Here is a 20,635-nt window from a genome sequence, read left to right on the forward strand (position 1 = left end):
TTCAGTTTTAGAAGCGCTTCTGCTTCATCTGATTCTTTCTCTCATAGTCGGCGTGTCATGCAAGCAAGATAGAGAAATCAAGGGTTAGTGTACTGTATATATATTATGTGTGTTTTGCCACTCAGAATGGTTCAACGGATAAGGAAATGTAAACATGACGCTAACGCTCAGTGATATTTGACTATTACGAAATATAATTTTACTCTTTAATTATTTAGCTATCACCCCTGGAACATGTTTCCATTTCATTATCTTCGATTGTTCATTATCTGTGTTTACCATAAACTCAGGCTTTTTGAGCAGCAAGTAAACCTAGACTCCCAATCGAAATGTATCACTACCAATTTGATACAATGCACTCAAAGGCACGGTAAAATGTATATTGTACATGCACACAAAAACACATACATACACACACACAGTTACACACATTCACACATGCATACATACCCACATGTATTCCACACGCAAGCATTACAGCATTGAGTTACTATTTCTACTCTGATAGATCCTAACTAAAACTAGTGTGCCAATAGTCATCTCATTAGTAGAGTCACCATGTTATTTTAGCGATCACTTGACTTTTAATAATTGATTTGTGATAAATACAAAGTCTTTGCATCGTCTCTAAGAAGCAATAACGCATAGCAGTAGTTCGGAAGTGGTTCAATACTGCTGTTTTAGCGAAGCAAAATGCTCCAAACTTCATGTTACTTCTGAAATTAATCTATCAAACAGAGATAACAGAGCTCACTATAACTAATGGTTCTCGTATATAAAATGACTAATGGATTTGAGATGAATGGAGGTACCGTTACCCAATTTCTATCTCTTCTAATGATCGATCGTTAGTCCTGAGCTGAAACGGTGGCCTTTATTACCATTCTTGCATGCACTTACTCTTACATTTCACTCTCACATCATCTCACCCATCAGGTCCCAAACGATACATCCTCACAATACAAACTGGATGAACATCGTTTGACAGCTATCAGTGGTTTGCCCATTGGTTAAGTCATTATTATTCCGTTCTATTTTACAATATTCTATCTCATACCACAGTAATCCATTGTACACAAACCACCAATAAACGTCAAATATGGACTCGATTCACCGTTCACCTGTTGTCATCGTGTGAAACCCAATTGGGATACGTTCACTCCACTTAACTTGCACTTCACACTGGTAATAGGGATAGGTAGTATGAAAATAAAACATAAAAAGAGCTCAGTTAAGCCCTACCGGCCTCTCCAACCCCGGATGTTGGAGCGTATTGCAATCAACATTTTATTCAAATCAATAAGCTCAATAATTAAACTAAAAGTTATAACACATATTTATATTAAATTGTAACAATAATTAATCGTATCTGATGATGTTTGCAATATCGTCAAGCCCATCAACCACGGGAGGGATTTCAAGAATAGTAATTTTTGTTGACGAAAAATAATTCAATCCAACTGGAAGACTAGAATTTCTAAAGAATTTGTTCCGGTAATAATGTATTGAAAAGGAAAACAAGACAACTATCGTTCCGTTGTACAACGACCAATCAATTTTAAAACAAATATATTTTTCAATGAATCTACCAATGAAGAATAAGATAAAAATAAAACAATACTTTTTCAACAATCTGTTCGGTGTCAAATGCTAAGCAATCTCATTAGGGTCGCAAGACCTATTTTTGTGCAGCCCTAATTTGCTGCAGACAATAGTCAGCCTGTATCACAGTTTCATCATGCTTATGATGCTTGCCGTACTTCCAAGCGAACGAGCAAAACTCGCTCGCCTGCTTCAGCAGTCCCTGCTGCAAATAAAGCAATCCCAGGTTGGCTCGGTAAACTCCTGCCTCCACTAAGTCAGGTAATTGTGTGGCAAGTTCAATTGCTTCCAACAGATATTTTTCGGCTGAAGCATAATCTTCCAGCTAAAATAGAACCAAATTGGTGAGGACGTTTATATTCCCGAAACAGCAGACAAGAACTTACATTCGAACATGCTACACTTAGATTATTCAGTATCGTTAAACCTTCCTCTGTCAGTTTGCCATGAATTGCGGTGTACGCGTCGTATGCTTGCTGGAAACAAGCTTTGGCCTCGGCAAATCGTTTCATGTCCATCAACAACTGGGCATACCAATTTTTCGTTATTCCCCACAGCTCTCGAATTTCCTTATCTTCGCCCACCCGCTTGATATTTTCCTCAAGCTTTGAGATCGTCCACTCAAAACCTTGTACTGCTTTGTCTAAGTGGCCTTGTAGCTGTTCCAGGTGCGCTATCTTTGAACTGATGTGCAGCATTTTCATATGATCTTCTACAAAACCGTCGGCGAACAATCGCTGCATAACTTCAACGAAAAGCTTTTCTGCCTTGGCAAACTCACCCACTTCCATTGCCAGGTTGGCCATTATATCGAATATATAGGTAATACCATCTTTACTTTGCAGATCCTGTGCCATTTTGAGTGCAACATGTAGCAGTTGTTCTGCCTTCTTGTATTCCTCTCGCTGGATGCTCAATATCGACATTTTGATTGTGGTGATTAACTTACTTTCTGGCGTATCTTCGTCATTCTTTTTGCTGAACCATGACAGAAACGTACTGGCTGTAATAACCGGAACTGAAAGGAAGGGTTTTCGGCTTTGGGAAGATTCTTTCCACCCGTTGTTTCGATCGTGATTATGTCGCTGCCGCTGTTCTGTTGGGGCTGGTGTTTCTGGCTGTTGTTGGCAAGCACTGCTAATCCGCGGATGGTGAATTGAAATGAAGCTTCGCCGGGATAGGGCCGAGATTAGATTGGTGTGTAGTTTCCGCAGCATCCTGGGGGGTTTTGAGTAAAAATTGTTGATGGAATTGAGAACTTGCAGTCAATTTGTAAACAATAACTTTCAATGTTTTGACGTTTATTTGTTTTATATACCCGGTCGTGCAGTGTAAGCAGTGTGTATGTATGTGTTTGTCAAATTCGAGTAGGTACCCGATCCGAAAGAAATATGGATATGAAAACACGAACTGAATGAAAATCTTGCAAAATAAAAAATAACGAGTTTAAAGGTATTTATCCCTTGGTTGACTATCTTATTTATCATATGAAGAGTGAATCGTGACAATTAAAGGTCGCATGGATTTCTGTCCGTTGAATGCTGTGAATACGTTATATTCGCGAGTTGTTTAAACGGAGGAGAAAATGTATACAAGCGCGGAATATCGAAGTAACTACTCGAGATCTATAGGTATTCATTTTTGCCGTTGTCAATCTCTGATGGGCTGGTGTCCGTTAGGAGATTGACAGTTCACACAGCGATGTCAGATTTACGGAAATCTCCGTAGATCTACGGATTCGAACATTTTCTACGGATCTACGGATCCGTAGACAAAATCTACGGGAAATGGATTTTTTCTACGGAAATCTACGGAAATTAAAATTTATCAACGGAGAACTACGGAAACAAATTTTGTCTGGCGAGCAAAAAAAAAAAGCTTTTCACCGTGAGCGCTTCCGAGAAGAATTCCAATCTACGGAAATGACATTACTATTATCTGGCATCGCTGAGTACACATTATCTTTCTCCGGACAGGACCAGCCTAGAGGTCGTAAGGGTGTTTTTCAATATTACAAAAGATCTCGACGATGCATGCATTTCTAAGGCATTCAGCATTAAAACAATTTCCGATTTCGTGAATTTAAAAATTCGATTTTTCTCAAACGAATTTTTTTCGAGATAAAACCAGATCTTGATGTTTAATGAATTTTTGAAGACATTTTCTTTGTGCGGTGCGTATCCCCCGCGTAAAAAAGACCTCAGTGACCGAATGCAAGACAAAAATATGCCCAACACGGTTCGCTTTGAGGCGTGTGCTACCCACATCTTGCTCCCACTGGTTTCTAACTAATGTAAATGTATCTTACTAGGGTCAATGTACCTAACTAAGGTGAATACACATAGTTTTGAGTAGACGCGACAAACGAGGCGGATACAAACATTTATTTTTTTACGTTGAATCTCGTTAAAATAATTGCCGTGATTTGCATCACCAAGTACTCAGTAATCATCTCGACGAAAGATAAATTTGCGGAGTTTCGACAATCTCAAATTTGACAAATGTAAGTTATTACCAAAATTGTCACCAAAATATGACTGTCTGTTCGGTATAACCATTAATTAATGTTCTGTAAAAGCAACGAAGTTACATATATGAATTACTAAATCATCAGCAATTTCAACGCAGTTATCGCCGGAATGCCGTTTATTATATGCTGAATACACGAAAGTCTTTTAAATTGCCTGGAGTTGTGAAAAATGCTTGATACATTTCAAACATTGTGTACCAAGAATTTTTTGAAACTGAGTATCGAAAATGCAGTATTATATCTTTTCATCGAAACAGTGCACCAATAGTATTAGAATACAACATCTCAGGACACTCGCTAACGCGATAAGAGCATGTAAAAGACGGACAGCATGAGCCATTTAGATTCATATGCCGACAATTCAACGAGTTTCCTGAGTTTTTTAGTTTGTCTTCCAATTTTTTTTATCGTTTATTTCATTAAGACACCTACTGTCAGATGGAATATACAGCAACAAATAAACAAATTGAAAGTAAACAGAAAATTCGTTTTTTTATTGTAAATATTCAATTCGGGATCAGGATTTCATTTTACTTCCGTTTACACATAAAAAAACATATACGTTACATTACTTATGTTTCGAGGATTTACAATTTGCAATTAATACTTAACGCCGAATACCGAATATGTTGGTTGACATGCCGTTGAAGTTCCTCGACATATCCTGAAATGCCTTCTCGACAGTGAATGCAGGATCTGGAAGGAGCTTTCTATAAATAATCAACAATAAATTGTAGTTATTATACTTATTACAGAAAATAACTACGTAGTGCCAAGCAAAAAATGTAAAACGTAAATGACAGTTGTCGAACTTCGGCAAAAACAAACACATATTTCGAAATTTCGGCAAACGCAAACGCTGATTTCGGGATAATTGTTAATTATCGATGAGTTCAGCACACGATTTTGTCAAATCTCGGCAAAAAGATGATGCACGGAATTGGTTCCAAATTAAAGAGGAAGTTCGTGTTCGCTTTGATATGTATACACCTGTACATATATTAATCATGGTCGATATGTTTAGCATACGACAATACTACCTACGGCTCTATTAAAACGTGCTCTAGGAAAGAGAATAAACTGACTTCCTTCTTAAAATTCATCGAGTGTAGTTGGTTATAGTTGATCATCCGAATCCTGAAAATTAAAAAAGAAAATTAAATTAATAGACATAAAAAGTGGCGACGAGGAGAAATTTTTTTTTGATAAAGTGAGATCTTGAGCGCGATATCGTTGGTGGTAAAAATTTGGAGTGATTTTTACGGAGCGAGCGGCAAGGGTCGACGAATTAAATTATAAGACGACAACGTGTCCCGTGGAAGGGCAGCCATTGAGCTATTAGGCTTGGATGAAGCAGCGGACAAGTGAAACATTTCCTGTGGAAGCAGTTTTCGGCTGCTGAGACACGAAACTATTGTGTTGGCTTTGGAAGGTGTCCAATCAACAGTAGCGGTGGGACGGACATCACACGTTTCAGAGCAGAGTGGAAATTGGATACGGCTGGAGTTTTCAGCGGTCATCGTGATTTGTCGTTGGGTTAACATCTTCGTATTCGGTAAGCCGATCGTAAGACCTTATATAAAAAAGCAAGCTTAAAAATATCGTGATTTAATTATAATTTACTGCACTGTGTGAAAAACATTCCTTATTTTTTCTCTTTTTATCAATACAAAAGTTGGGACAAAAGAAATAGGTTCTGTTTGAAACAACGATAAGGACAAAAGACATTTATTTGTTCTTTTTAATAAGAGTGTTCTTTTCTTCCTTAACTTAGGTAGAATATTAATAAAGGTCCCGTTTCGGACATTGGTTGAGGAAGATAACAAAAATTTCACACGGAAGAGTTGTGTTAAAAGAATTTTTTGGTAAAATTGCTGGCAAAGGTCGGACATAGTATCTGGTAAGTCATTTATGATTATTTTATGAAAAGTGAAGCCGATTGATGAGACATTTCGTTTTTTCCCATTTTATATTTTTCCCCATTGATTGATTGATATTGAACATTGTTATTCCGTTTATTGGGCATGATAATTTGATTATTTAAAATCTGCCCGACTCTGCCAAAAGGCGCTTGCTGAATTTATTCAACAAGTTCCTCGAGGGTAATATTGTCCCACACGAATGGAGAGAAGTGAGAGTTATTACTATTCAAAAACCTGGAAAACCAGCCTCCGATCACAATTCGTATCGGCCGATTGCTATGCTTTCCTGTATTCGGAAATTGTTGGAGAAAATGATTCTCTTCCGTCTAGACAATTGGGTCGAAACAAATGGATTGCTTTCAGGTACACAATTTGGGTTCCGCAGGGGCAAAGGAACGAACGATTGTCTAGCGTTGCTCTCAACAGAAATTCAAATGGCATTTGCTCGTAAAGAACAAATGGCATCAGTTTTCCTCGACATCAAGGGGGCATTCGATTCAGTTTCCATTAACGTTCTATCTGAGAAGTTGCATCAGCATGGTCTTTCACCAGTTTTGAACAACTTTTTATATAATCTATTGTCCGAGAAACACATGCATTTTGAGCATGGTGATTTGACGACAAAGCGATTCAGTTACATGGGTCTTCCTCAGGGCTCATGCTTAAGCCCCCTTTTATACAACTTTTACGTAAATAACATTGATGAATGTATCAACACATCTTGCACGCTAAGACAACTTGCCGACGACAGTGTTGTGTCTATTATAGGACCCAAAGCTGCCGATCTCCAAGGACCATTGCAAGATACCCTCGACAACTTGTCGACATGGGCTTTTCAAATGGGTATCGAGTTCTCTACGGAGAAAACTGAGCTGGTTGTATTTTCAAGGAAGCGAGAACCTGCGCAATTACAGCTTCAACTAGGGGGTGAAACCATAGCTCAGGTTTACACATTTAAATATCTCGGGGTCTGGTTCGATTCCAAAGGTACCTGGGGATGTCACATTAGGTATTTGAAACGAAAATGCCTACAGAGAATCAATTTCCTTCGTACAATAACCGGAACTTGGTGGGGCTCTCACCCAGGAGACCTGATCAGGTTGTACAAAACGACGATATTGTCAGTAATGGAATATGGATGTTTCTGTTTCCGCTCCGCTACGAATATTCATTTCATTAAACTGGAAAGAATTCAGTATCGTTGTTTACGTATTGCCTTGGGTTGCATGCAATCAACCCATACGATGAGTCTTGAAGTGCTGGCGGGCGTCTTACCGTTGAAAAACAGGTTCTGGGATCTCTCATATCGACTGCTAATCCGATGCGACATTTTGAATCCGATGGTGATAGAAAACTTTGAAAAGCTCGTCGAGCTTAATTCACAAACCCGTTTTATGTCCTTGTATTTTGACTACATGGCTCAGAATATAAATCCTTCTTCGTTTGTTCCCAATCGTGTTCATTTTGTGGATACTTCTAATTCTACTGTGTTTTTCGACACATCCATGAAAGAGGAAATTCGTGGAATCCCGGATCCTGTACGCCCTCAAGAGATCCCAAAAATTTTTAATAATAAATTTAAAGAAGTCGACTGTAATAAAATGTTTTACACTGACGGATCATATCTAGACGGGTCCACTGGCTTCGGTATATTCAATGTAAATTTCACCGCTTCCTATAAACTCAGTGATCCAGCTTCAGTTTACGTCGCAGAACTAGCTGCAATTCAGTATACCCTTGAGATCATTGACACTCTGCCCACAGATCACTACTTCATTGTATCGGACAGTATCAGTTCCATTGAGGCTCTCCGTTCAGTGAAGCCTGGAAAGCACTCACCGTATTTCCTGGGGAAAATACGGGAACAATTGAGTGCTTTATCTGCAAAATCATACCAGATTACCTTGGTTTGGGTCCCCTCACATTGTTCCATACGGGGCAATGAGAGGGCGGACTCGTTAGCCAAGGTGGGCGCACTAGAAGGTGATATCTATGAAAGACCAATCTGCTTCAATGAATTTTTCAGTTGCTGTCGTCAGAAAACTCTAGCTAGCTGGCAGAATACATGGAATAGTGGAACTCTGGGACGATGGTTACACTCAATAATCCCACAGGTATCGACGAAAGCTTGGTTCCGGGGGTTGGACGTGAGCCGAGACTTTATTCGTGTAATGTCAAGGCTCATGTCTAATCATTATATGTTCAGCGCGCATCTCCGTCGTGTGGGGCTCGCTGAGAGTGGTGTCTGCGTTTGCGGTGAGGGTTATCATGACATCGAACATGTTGTTTGGACATGTGTCGAGTATTGTGATGCCAGGTCCCAACTCATAGGTTCCCTTCGGGCCCGAGGTATACCACCCTTCGTACCAGTCCGCGACGTCTTGGCAACTCGAAATCTTCCTTATATGACTCTCATCTATAACTTCTTGAAAACTATCAATGCTCAAATTTAGTGCTCTCCCTATCTCTTTCTCGTCTACAGCTCTACCGCACTCTTCTCTACGTTGCTGGAAGTATGGCCTGTGTAAACGATGCTTCGGAGCATGCACCTGCCTTGAACTGACTGAGTTGCTGGAAGCTACCCAAAAACGTCACATCAACGTCAGAACACACCAACGAAGCATCCCAATCCAGAATAATCTCTTCATTGCTACAAGCTGAAAAACATGAAGATTCATCGAACGCAAAATGTGTCTAAAAGATGTATGCCACAAACCAATGATGTATTCAAATTTCAATTCAATACTGTGTAGGTCCCACCCTCCCTATGTCCCCTTACTAACTGGGGAGTATGCCGCCCCGTAATACGGCATCCCTTTCTCTCTCCCTAACAACAAGACAATCGGCCACGTTAAGCTAAAGCAAATGAGCCTAATAAAAATTTTATTTGAATTTGATTATTTATATTGTTATTGTTGATTTTTTCTGTGCATCATTGATTTTTTTTGTATAATCGATTCAATTATTGATTATTCTTCTTAAGTAGAGTTATTCAAAATGAGTTTGGCATCAACAATCGAGCCATACCGTAAAGGTACCTCCTTCGGGGATTGGGCCGATAGGTTGGCATTTACCTTTGAGGCAAATCAAGTTACTGAACCGATGCAAAAATCTCATTTCATGAATTTGTGCGGACCATTTGTTTACTCTCAGCTAAAATTATTTTACACAAAAGATACTCTTGCTACTGCGAAGTATAGTGAAATCATTGGTAAATTAAAACAAAAGCTAGATAAGACTGAGCCAGACCTGGTTCAACGCTTTCGGTTCAGTAACAGGGTTCAGCAACCTGACGAATCAGCCGAGGATTTCGTACAGGCAATAAAATTGCAGGCGGAGTTCTGCGGTTTCGGTGAATTCAAAAACTTAGCGATTCAAGACAGAATCCTAGCCGGTCTGCGAGATGAGAATCTCAAACAGTTGCTATTAAATGAAGAAAAGTTGACCGTGGAGACAATGGACAGATTCATAACTACGTGGTGTATGGCGAAAGATAATGCGCGCACCTTAAAAGTAAATTCGTTTTTTCCTAATTTTGGGACAGTCTCTACTGATAGTGCATATGGCCCGCCTGAAAATATAAATTTTATTAAACGACCAGTTCATGAGCGTTTGGGTGACAAAGGTTACAAACACAAACAGAACAGAGAAATACAATATGGTAGACCCAACACGAATAGTTACAACAAAAACACACATCAAACATTTAGATACAATAACAAATACTGTCAAAACAACAATAATAACAGATTCAAACCTCACGATTATAACAGAAACAATCGATACAATGACACTCATTTTGATAACAAATTCAAACGAAATTACTCCGACATGATTTGCGATCATTGTGGGTTAAGGGGTCATATTAAGAGAAAATGCTTCAAGCTAAAAAATTTAAAAAGAGACGCTGTAAGGTTTATAGATACAGTAAAACCTGGAACTAGTGCAGAGAAAGACCTGACTTCTCTTATGAACCGGATGACGACAGATAACAGGATGGACACGGACAGTGAGGAGGAATGGAATGAGTGGAACTCAGGTGATTTACAGTGCATGCATGTTAAGTCTTTTGATAAAATAAGTAAACCATGTATAATAAATGTGTCGATTGACAATATTATGACCCGAATGGAAGTGGACTGTGGGTCAACGGTAACTGTTATGGGTGTTAATCAATTTAAAAGTCTTTTTGATAAATCCTTAAGAAAATGTGACAAACAACTGTTAGTTGTAAATGGTTCTAAACTTGAGATTGAAGGGGAGACAAATGTCTTGGTCGCACTAAATGGTGTTGAAAATATTTTAAAACTATTGATTCTAAATACGAATCATAAATTCATGCCTTTATTTGGAGGGAATTGGATGGATATTTTTTTTCCAAGATGGAGAGAAACTTTTTCAAGTAAAAATAATTTGTATGAAAACGTAAACAACACAACTATGCCAAAGGGTGAACAGTTTATTGATGAAATCAAATCTAAATTTTTGGAAGTATTTAAAAAAGATTTTTCGACACCCATCAAGGGATTTGAAGCAGATTTAATTATAAAACGGGAAATCCTAATTTTTAAAAAAGCTTACGACGTACCCTTCAGACTAAGGGAAAAAGTTTTAATATATTTGGATAAGTTAGAAAAAGAGAATGTGATAACGCCGGTAAAGACCAGCGAATGGGCATCACCTGTGATAGTAGTTATAAAGAAAGATGACCAAATTAGACTAGTAATTGATTGCAAAGTTTCGGTAAACAAAGTTTTAATACCGAATACTTATCCCTTACCTTCTGCTAATGATTTATTTGCTAAATTGGCAAATTGCAAGGTTTTTTGTTCACTTGACTTGCAAGGCGCATATACACAGCTAGCCTTCACAGATCGATCTAAGAAATTCATGGTGATAAATACTATTAAAGGTTTGTTTACTTACAACCGGTTACCACAGGGTGCTTCTTCTAGCGCCTCAATATTTCAACAAGTTATGGATCAAATACTGAATGGTATTACTGGAGTATATTGCTATCTAGACGACGTACTGATTGCGGGTGAAAACCTGAACGATTGTCGTAATAAACTGTATTTAGTTTTGGATAGGCTTGCGAAGGCAAATATAAAAGTAAATCTAGAAAAATGCAAATTCTTTGTTTCTCAATTAAATTATTTAGGACACATAATAAGTGAAAAAGGGTTACTACCTAGTCCAGAAAAAATATCTACTATACAAAGAGCAAAAGTGCCTAAGAATGAGAATGAGTTGAAATCCTTTTTAGGATTAATCAACTATTATAATAAATTTGTTTCTCATATGTCTTCCAAATTGTTTTATCTTTACAATTTGTTGAGGAAAGATGTAAAATTCGTTTGGGATAAAAATTGCGAAAAAGCATTTCAAGATAGTAAGCAATCTTTGATATCAGCGAACATACTTGATTTTTATGATCCCAGGAAAGAAATTGTGGTCGTGACCGATGCCTCAGGCTATGGTCTGGGTGGTGTTATTGTACATGTGATAGATGGCAGAGAAAAGCCAATTTGCTTTACTTCTTTTACGTTAAATGACGCGCAAAAGCGATATCCAATTCTTCATTTAGAAGCTTTGGCTTTAGTTTGTACAATCAAAAAGTTTCACAAATACCTTTATGGTCAAAAGTTCATCGCTTACACTGATCACAAGCCATTGATAGGAATATTCGGCAAAGAAGGCAAAAATTCAATATTTGTAACAAGACTTCAAAGATATATTCTTGAATTATCAATTTATGACTTCGAAATCCAGTACAGGCCTTCTGCGAAAATGGGTAATGCGGATTTCTGTTCGCGATTCCCATTAGAGCAGTCGGTTCCCGTAGAATTAGATCAAAATTTTATAAGAAGCATAAATTTTAGCAATGAATTCCCAATTGACTTTGTTATTATTGCCAAAGAGTCAAATGACGACATTTTCTTAAAACAGATTATGACTTTTATGCGTGATGGTTGGCCGAAAAAGTTGGACAAACGCTTTTTAGACGTTTATGCCAATCAGAATGATTTGGAGATAATTGACGGATGCGTATTGTATCAAAATAGAGTGGTGATTCCACATAAAATGAAAAGCGGGATACTTAAACTTTTGCATGCCAATCACGCGGGAATGGTTAAAATGAAACAGTTGGCAAGAAAACAAGTGTACTGGTTTGGGATAAATAAAGATATTGAAAATTATGTTACGACATGCGAAGTTTGTAGTAGCATGGTAGTAGTGCCAAAAACAAAGGTTTTGTCTCATTGGACACCTACTACAAGATCTTTTAGTCGAATTCATATCGATTTTTTTCATTTTTCTCACCACACTTTTCTATTGATTGTCGATTCTTTCTCAAAGTGGTTGGAGGTAGATTGGATGAAAAAGGGCACGGATTGTGCTAAGGTAGTGAAGAAATTGGTAGCGTATTTTGCTAGATTTGGTTTACCAGATGTTCTGGTTTCTGACGGCGGTCCTCCATTCAATTCATACTCATTTACAAACTTTTTAGAGAGGCAAGGAGTTAAGGTGTTGAAAAGTCCACCATATAACCCTTCAAGCAACGGCCAAGCCGAAAGACTTGTAAGAACAACGAAAGAAGTATTAAAAAAGTTTTTATTAGAGCCGGATTTGGCTAATGTTGATATGGAGAACCAGATGAATTTATTTTTAATGAACTATAGAAATAATATAGTGACTAGTAGCGGGCAATTCCCCTCTGAAAAAGTTTTTAGTTATAATCCAAAGACGATGCTTGATTTGTTAAATCCTAAATGTCATTATAAAAATTATTTAAATTTGCCACAGTCCCCTGATGATGATAAAATAAATGATTTTCCTAAAATCAACAAGAGGTCAAATGACAGCTTGGATGATCTGATGGAAGGGGATACTGTTTGGTACAAAAATCATCATCATTATATACCTAATAGATGGGTAAAGGCAACTTTACTAAAACAATTCTCGTTAAATACATTCCAGATCTTGCTTGGAAACATGGCCATAATGGCGCACCGAAAACAAATTAGACGCTATGAGGATCGAGACCCGGAGCCAAGGCCAAACATGATGATGGGTCCAAGTTCGGAAGCTGATAGATTCGGAATATTAGAGCGAGAGGAGTCATTATATGGAGCTGGAAGCGGCTCAGAAGAAAACCTGTTCCGGGGATTCTCGGAGCATGATCTGGCGAAGGTCGGACGGAAAAGAAAAGCTTCAACGGCGAACTTGCCGGGAGGCTGTCTTCGACGCTCAAAGCGTCTTCGGAAGCAAACAGAGAATCCAGATTTTTATTATGATCGTTAATTGAGTCAAAATCATTTCGGATAGAGTCCGTTCAGAACTTTAAGTAATTGAATTTCAAAATTTTATATTTGTTTAAACTTGATTAGTTACATTTAGGATATATTAATCCTTTCAAAACTGAATTTATTAAAAAAAAATTGTTATTTTTCTATTGCTTTCTGTAAATAAGTTCAAATACACTTTGTAAATATTATTATTAAGAAAACTCTTTAAAAAGGGAAGAATTGATATGTATACACCTGTACATATATTAATCATGGTCGATATGTTTAGCATACGACAATACTACCTACGGCTCTATTAAAACGTGCTCTAGGAAAGAGAATAAACTGACTTCCTTCTTAAAATTCATCGAGTGTAGTTGGTTATAGTTGATCATCCGAATCCTGAAAATTAAAAAAGAAAATTAAATTAATAGACATAAAACGCTTCTCATCCGACACAGTCGGAAATCGACACTAAGACAAAATGTACGAAATGTACAAATACGATAAACAGGATCATTAATTTGGGCCTTCGCGACAAAATTCAGTCTGTATTGATTACAAGCGCTGCAAAGTGTGTCATTACATTAAATGAGATTACACTAAATTGTAATGCACGATTGCACTTTGAAGTTAACATTGTATTAGATATACAATTTAACGAAACTTGCAGTGCAGTGTATGTCCAGTTAAACCGTAAAAGTGATGCAATAATATTCGTTTCGGATAACAACGATGTGAACAGTGTTGAACATGTTGAGTCTTGGTTGAGCGATTTTTCGATGTTCGAGCAAAATTCTAGTTAGAAATATCCGCACGGAGAACCCTTCGATCATAAAATTGCGATATCGCAGTTTTTGATTTTTGCGACAGTTGATTTAACTAATTTTATTTTGATTCAACCAATATGATTTTTGATTTGCATATATTCAAGTAGTTGAAAAATATGTTGTTTTGAATGCTGTCAAATGCCGGAGACAGTTGAAAGCACAACAATAATCGCAATGCAAAATCAACAACTTTTTTAGTTGAAATCTTTTCGCGTCGCTTCAAAATGTCAATGAAAACAACATCGATGGTTGAAGCGTTTGGTGAAATTGTGTCCATTCGATTTGAGAAATTTATGATTCCATAACAAGTGTTTATCTAACAGCGGTGTTGTGATAAAGTTAACCTTGTTTAAGACGAAAAAGATTTGGTGACAAATTAGAAAATGTTAATGACTGATCATCTTGTAATCTTTCAGGTATGTGCAAAAATTTTATGCTTCAAATTCGATCATTGAATTACTTCCAGCTGTTTGATACCGATGACGATGTTCATGCATTAGCAATAAAACGCTTTTTGACATGAATTTTATTTATAAAAGTAACAGGAGCGAAGGGTTTCAAACACACAGAACGCGCTGCGATTGAAATGGCGCGTTTGAATTGCCGTCGCAAAATTCCAATTCCCAGCGGTTGATGCACCCAAGCTCATATAAATTGACTAAAATTATCAGTGCATAACTTTAGTTCAACCGTTTGAAGGCATCATCTTTCAATACTCATTTTAGGTAAATTTAATAATTTCGCTAATTTACTCGCCCCTCCGGACACTTTTGCTGATTAAAAACGTTTTTCTACATCAATCATTTCCGATCGAATCAGAAGTATTTTTTTTAGAATTTAGATCTTTACTGATCTCGACTTGACATGATCATGATCATACAAAAATCAAAATCACTTAGAGATCAGATCAGTTCTGATTTCGTAATGATAATTTATTCCTTGGTTAAGATCACTTGAAATCAGCAGTGATCGGTGGTTTTCCCAGCCCTAATGATATTACATGTCAATATAAAATACTGTTTACATTTTAACAACGATATTTATTTCATGAATCTCAACATACCGAACTTATTTCAAATAGATCATGACGTGTTTCAGTAAGTATATTTTGATTATTTTCGCAAATCAATAACATTGTTCGAGTTGATTCAACTATTTGCAATGTCTAAAACAAATAAAACCGATTTATTTTTCAACTAAAATAATTTTGTTGCAATAACAACACCAGTTATATCAACTAAAATATTTGTTGAAATTGAAAGGTATGTGTCCTCACTAAATGACAGCATTTTTTTTTCAAACAGTTAAATTAGTTGTTTCAACCATCGTTTCTGCTAATCGAAAAACAAAAATGACAGTTTAGTTAAAACAACAATCGATTACATGTACCAAATTTCAACCAATCGAATTCAGAAAATCAACTAATATTTTGGTTGAAATGGGATCGCAGGTGGTTCCGTGCGGCAATACAATCCAAAGCTTTTGTGAACAACCTGTTTACTTATCTAAAACCCTGCAACGAAATAGCCTAAAAGCTTGTTTTAGATTAGAAAAAGCATTCAACATCGGGAACCAGTAAACCCAAAACCTCTTAAGAAATGATAAGCATTAGACATGAATCAACAGTAATAGGACATAAATGCCGTATTACTATCGTATTAACATCGCGTTTAAGCTCTATATTTGAAACTTAAATGCATAAAAACACTGCATTAACGTAGCATCATAATGGGTTTCTACTCCAAGAACAGCTCATTGCGAAGCGAGTAGTTATTGTTTTCATTTTCTTGTCTCTCCATTTCACTTCTCCAAATGATAGAATCTCTACAACAAAAGTCATATGTTTGATAGCATTAGCAAAACTATATAACCTTTCAATTTCAAAAAATTTTTAGTTGAATTTAGTGTTGTTATTGAAACAATATTCTGCTAGTTGAAAAATAAATCGGTTTTATTTGTTTTAGACATTGAAAATAGTTGAATCAACTCGAACAATGTTATTGATTTGCGAAAATAATCAAAATATACTTACTGAAACACGTCATGATCTATTTGAAATAAGTTCGGTATGTTGAGATTCATGAAATAAATATCGTTGTTAAAATGTAAACAGTATTTTATATTGACATGTAATATCATTAGGGCTGGGAAAACCACCGGTCACTGCTGATTTCAAGTGATCTTAACCAAGGAATAAATTATCATTACGAAATCAGAACTGATCTGATCTCTAAGTGATTTTGATTTTTGTATGATCATGATCATGTCAAGTCGAGATCAGTAAAGATCTAAATTCTAAAAAAAATACTTCTGATTCGATCGGAAATGATTGATGTAGAAAAACGTTTTTAATCAGCAAAAGTGTCCGGAGGGGCGAGTAAATTAGCGAAATTATTAAATTTACCTAAAATGAGTATTGAAAGATGATGCCTTCAAACGGTTGAACTAAAGTTATGCACTGATAATTTTAGTCAATTTATATGAGCTTGGGTGCATCAACCGCTGGGAATTGGAATTTTGCGACGGCAATTCAAACGCGCCATTTCAATCGCAGCGCGTTCTGTGTGTTTGAAACCCTTCGCTCCTGTTACTTTTATAAATAAAATTCATGTCAAAAAGCGTTTTATTGCTAATGCATGAACATCGTCATCGGTATCAAACAGCTGGAAGTAATTCAATGATCGAATTTGAAGCATAAAATTTTTGCACATACCTGAAAGATTACAAGATGATCAGTCATTAACATTTTCTAATTTGTCACCAAATCTTTTTCGTCTTAAACAAGGTTAACTTTATCACAACACCGCTGTTAGATAAACACTTGTTATGGAATCATAAATTTCTCAAATCGAATGGACACAATTTCACCAAACGCTTCAACCATCGATGTTGTTTTCATTGACATTTTGAAGCGACGCGAAAAGATTTCAACTAAAAAAGTTGTTGATTTTGCATTGCGATTATTGTTGTGCTTTCAACTGTCTCCGGCATTTGACAGCATTCAAAACAACATATTTTTCAACTACTTGAATATATGCAAATCAAAAATCATATTGGTTGAATCAAAATAAAATTAGTTAAATCAACTGTCGCAAAAATCAAAAACTGCGATATCGCAATTTTATGATCGAAGGGTTCTCCGTGAGGAGAACCACTCATCGTACGGACAGCTAAAATCGGACGTCTACGATGGGCTGGGCATGTCATAAGGATGTCGGACGACAGCCCAGTGAAAATTGTTCTTGAATCTAATCCGACTGGTACAAGAAGAAGAGGAGCGCAGCGAGCAAGGTGGATCGATCAAGTGGAGGATGATCTCAGAAGCATTCGTGCCTTGAGTGGCTGGCGACGAGCAGCCATGGACCGAGTTATGTGGAGACGCATGCTTGATACAGCAAAGGACACCCCAGGCCTATAGCTGTTAGGTAAGGTAAGTTAAAACCTTCTCGTAATCCTGCTTTGAAAAACATAGTTAAGGATTTACAAAAAGAAATTAAAAATAGATTTACTCTTTTGCGAAATGAAAATTTTGCTAAAGAAGTTGAACAAATTGAACCATATTCTAAACCTTTCTGGAAACTTTCTAAGGTTCTAAAGAAATCTCAGAAACCAATTCCTGCTCTCAAGGAAGGAAATCAAATACTTCTTACAAATGGCGAAAAAGCTCATAAACTTGCTCAGCAGTTCGAGAGTGTACATAATTTTAATTTGAACGTTGTGAGTCCTATTGAAAATGAAGTCTCACTGAAATATGATCATATTTCAACCCAAGTGTTATCACACGATGACATTATTGAGACGAATTTTGATGGAATTTAATCAATTATTAGAAAACTTAAAAACATGAAGGCTCCTGGTAATGATGGAATTTTTAATATTCTTATTAAAAATCTTCCCGATGTTGCCTTGAGACTCCTGGTTAAAATTTTCAACAAGTGTTTTTCATTAGCTTACTTCCCAAAAAGATGGAAAAACGCTAAAGTAATTCCTATCCTCAAACCTGATAAAAACCCAGCAGAAACATCAAGTTATCGCCCAATTAGCTTACTTTCTTCTATCAGTAAACTTTTTGAAAAAATTATCTTGTTAAGAATGATGACTCATATAAATGAGAATTCAATTTTTTTACCAGAGCAGTTTGGATTTCGTCATGAACATTCAACTACTCATCAACTTGTCAGAGTAACGAACATGATAAAATCAAATAAATCTTCTGGGTTATCCACTGGAGTTGCTCTTCTAGACATAGAAAAAGCATTCGACAGTGTTTGGCACAAAGGTTTAATAGCAAAAATGTCTGATTTCCAGTTTCCTATTTATTTGATCAAAATGATTCAAAATTATTTAACTGATCGTACTCTTCAGGTTAGCTATCAGAATAGTAAATCTGAATTGCTACCCGTACGAGCCGGTGTTCCGCAGGGTTCGAGTGTAGCTCCAATCTTGTATAATATTTTCACTTCTGATCTTCCAAATCTACCCGTTGGTTGTCAGAAATCGCTATTCTGTGACGACACAAGTCTGTTAGCCACAGGTAGAAATCTAAGAGTGATCTGCAGTCGCCTACAAAGAAGTTTAAATATTTTCAGTGATTATCTGTCAAAATGGAAAATTAAACCAAATGCAGCAAAAACGCAATTAATTATCTTTCCTCATAAGCCAAGAGCTTCTTTTCTTAAACCAAACAATAATCACATTCTCAAATTGAATGGCTTGGAATTGACATGGTCTGATCAAGCAAATTACTTAGGTTTAACGTATGACAAAAAACTTACTTTCAAGGATCACATTGAAGGAATCCAGGCAAAGTGTAATAAATATATTAAATGTTTATATCCTCTTATAAACAGAAATTCTAAGCTCTGTCTAAAAAACAAATTGTTAATTTATAAACAAATTTTCAGACCAGCCATGCTTTATGCGGTACCAATTTGGTCAAGTTGTTGTTCCACCAGGAAGAAAACGCTTCAAAGGATTTAGAATAAAATTCTGAAAATGATTTTGAAGCGTCGTCCCTGGTTTAGCACAAATGAGTTACACAGACTCACAAATATAGAACCATTAGATGTAATGTCACATAATATTATAAGCAAATTCCGACAAAAATCGATGCAATCTTCAATTGAATCGATTCGCTCTCTGTATTAGTTAGTAAGTTAGTATATAAGTTCCTTTTCCCCATTATACAATACAAGTAGGTTTAGAATTTTCCCTACACAAAAATCTCAGAATTGCGGAAGCAAATAATGTCCTCATGGTAATAACCAAATCATATATATAATAGGGCTGAAAAGTCACCACTTGTGGCTGAACACCCAATTTAAATCTTAATAATTTAATTTTAACTCATATTCCAATAAATAGTTATTAAAAAAAAAAAAAAAAAAGATTTGAAGCGTGAAAATAGCTCCTCTAAAACGCCCTAAAACACACTGACCTCAGCATTTAACGCTAGAAGTGACATGCTGAGCAAAGCCTTGGTATTACATTCCAGTAGTGGAATTTGACCTTCTGTTTCAACAGACTTCGCAGCCGATTCAGAGTGTACAGAACCAGTGCATGGCTAGTGCTACGATTCTACTGACACTACAAATCCTTCCAGGTCGGGGCTCGAACATACGACAACTGGTTTGTAAGACCAGCGCCCTATGCATTGAACCGCCAACCCGGGACAGGACAAGTGACCATGCCCGAAGTACGAATTCATTCCGAACTGACAATGTTGGAAGAAGGGGAATATTTCGGAAATGCAGCGGAAGAAAAAAACTGCGGTTATTAATTTATTTCAAATGCTCTTACCATACGAGTTTATATTCAATGCAGATGGGTTTTTTTGTAGTAGTAGTAGTAGTTTAATGCATACCTAAAGCAATTACACAGTGATTTGTTTTAATTCGCTTTTCCAATGTACAGCGAGAAGCCCATTTTCATCATTTGTTTTTTTTTCTTTCTTTTTTTTAGTACTTTGCTCACTTTTGTTTGTGTTTAATAACATGGTTGTACAACTGTTTCCAATCGAAGTGATGCCACCGCGTTTTTTTTTCTTCAAAATCTATTGTACTAATTTGCTTAAATATATGTATATATGTTATACTTTTTGTTTGTGATCAAAATAAATCTTGTTTTGTTCTACTTTATTTAGGTTAGTGACGATTTACAGATTTTTGCTTTTTTTTTTGTTGTTGTTTGTTTTCGGAATAACGTACACAGGTCAGGTGTTCTCTTAAACTATCTGGATGTTGGTCTACCTTTAGTAGACGACGTTTGGTTGGAGAACTGCCGCCGTCAGACCGGCGTTCTTTTCCACGGGGTAATTCGGGAGAGACTGGAACTGTTATTATTGTCTTTAACGTGTTTTTTTTCTCTCACATAACTTACATACATAGGGATCAGAATACAGATGCCAAAAATTGCTACTTGCTCTATGCGCATTCTAGGTGCTTGGAAAATCAGCGAGAATCT

At 36.6% G+C, this 20,635-nt stretch overlaps 1 protein-coding gene across 1 annotated transcript; it reads right to left on the bottom strand.

The window, feature by feature from the left end:
• Nucleotides 1-1,552: 1,552 nt before the first annotated feature.
• Nucleotides 1,553-2,892, bottom strand: LOC131431875 (tetratricopeptide repeat protein 19 homolog, mitochondrial). Its single transcript, XM_058597818.1, has 2 exons — nucleotides 1,989-2,892; nucleotides 1,553-1,927 (listed from the first exon to the last, which is right to left on the bottom strand). Exons 1-2 carry the CDS (start codon nucleotides 2,817-2,819, stop codon nucleotides 1,679-1,681), a joined length of 1,080 nt encoding a protein of 359 aa, XP_058453801.1. The 5' UTR covers nucleotides 2,820-2,892; the 3' UTR covers nucleotides 1,553-1,678.
• Nucleotides 2,893-20,635: the final 17,743 nt, after the last annotated feature.

Source organism: Malaya genurostris, chromosome 2 (assembly GCF_030247185.1).
Source record: "Malaya genurostris strain Urasoe2022 chromosome 2, Malgen_1.1, whole genome shotgun sequence".
NCBI lineage: Eukaryota > Metazoa > Arthropoda > Insecta > Diptera > Culicidae > Malaya > Malaya genurostris.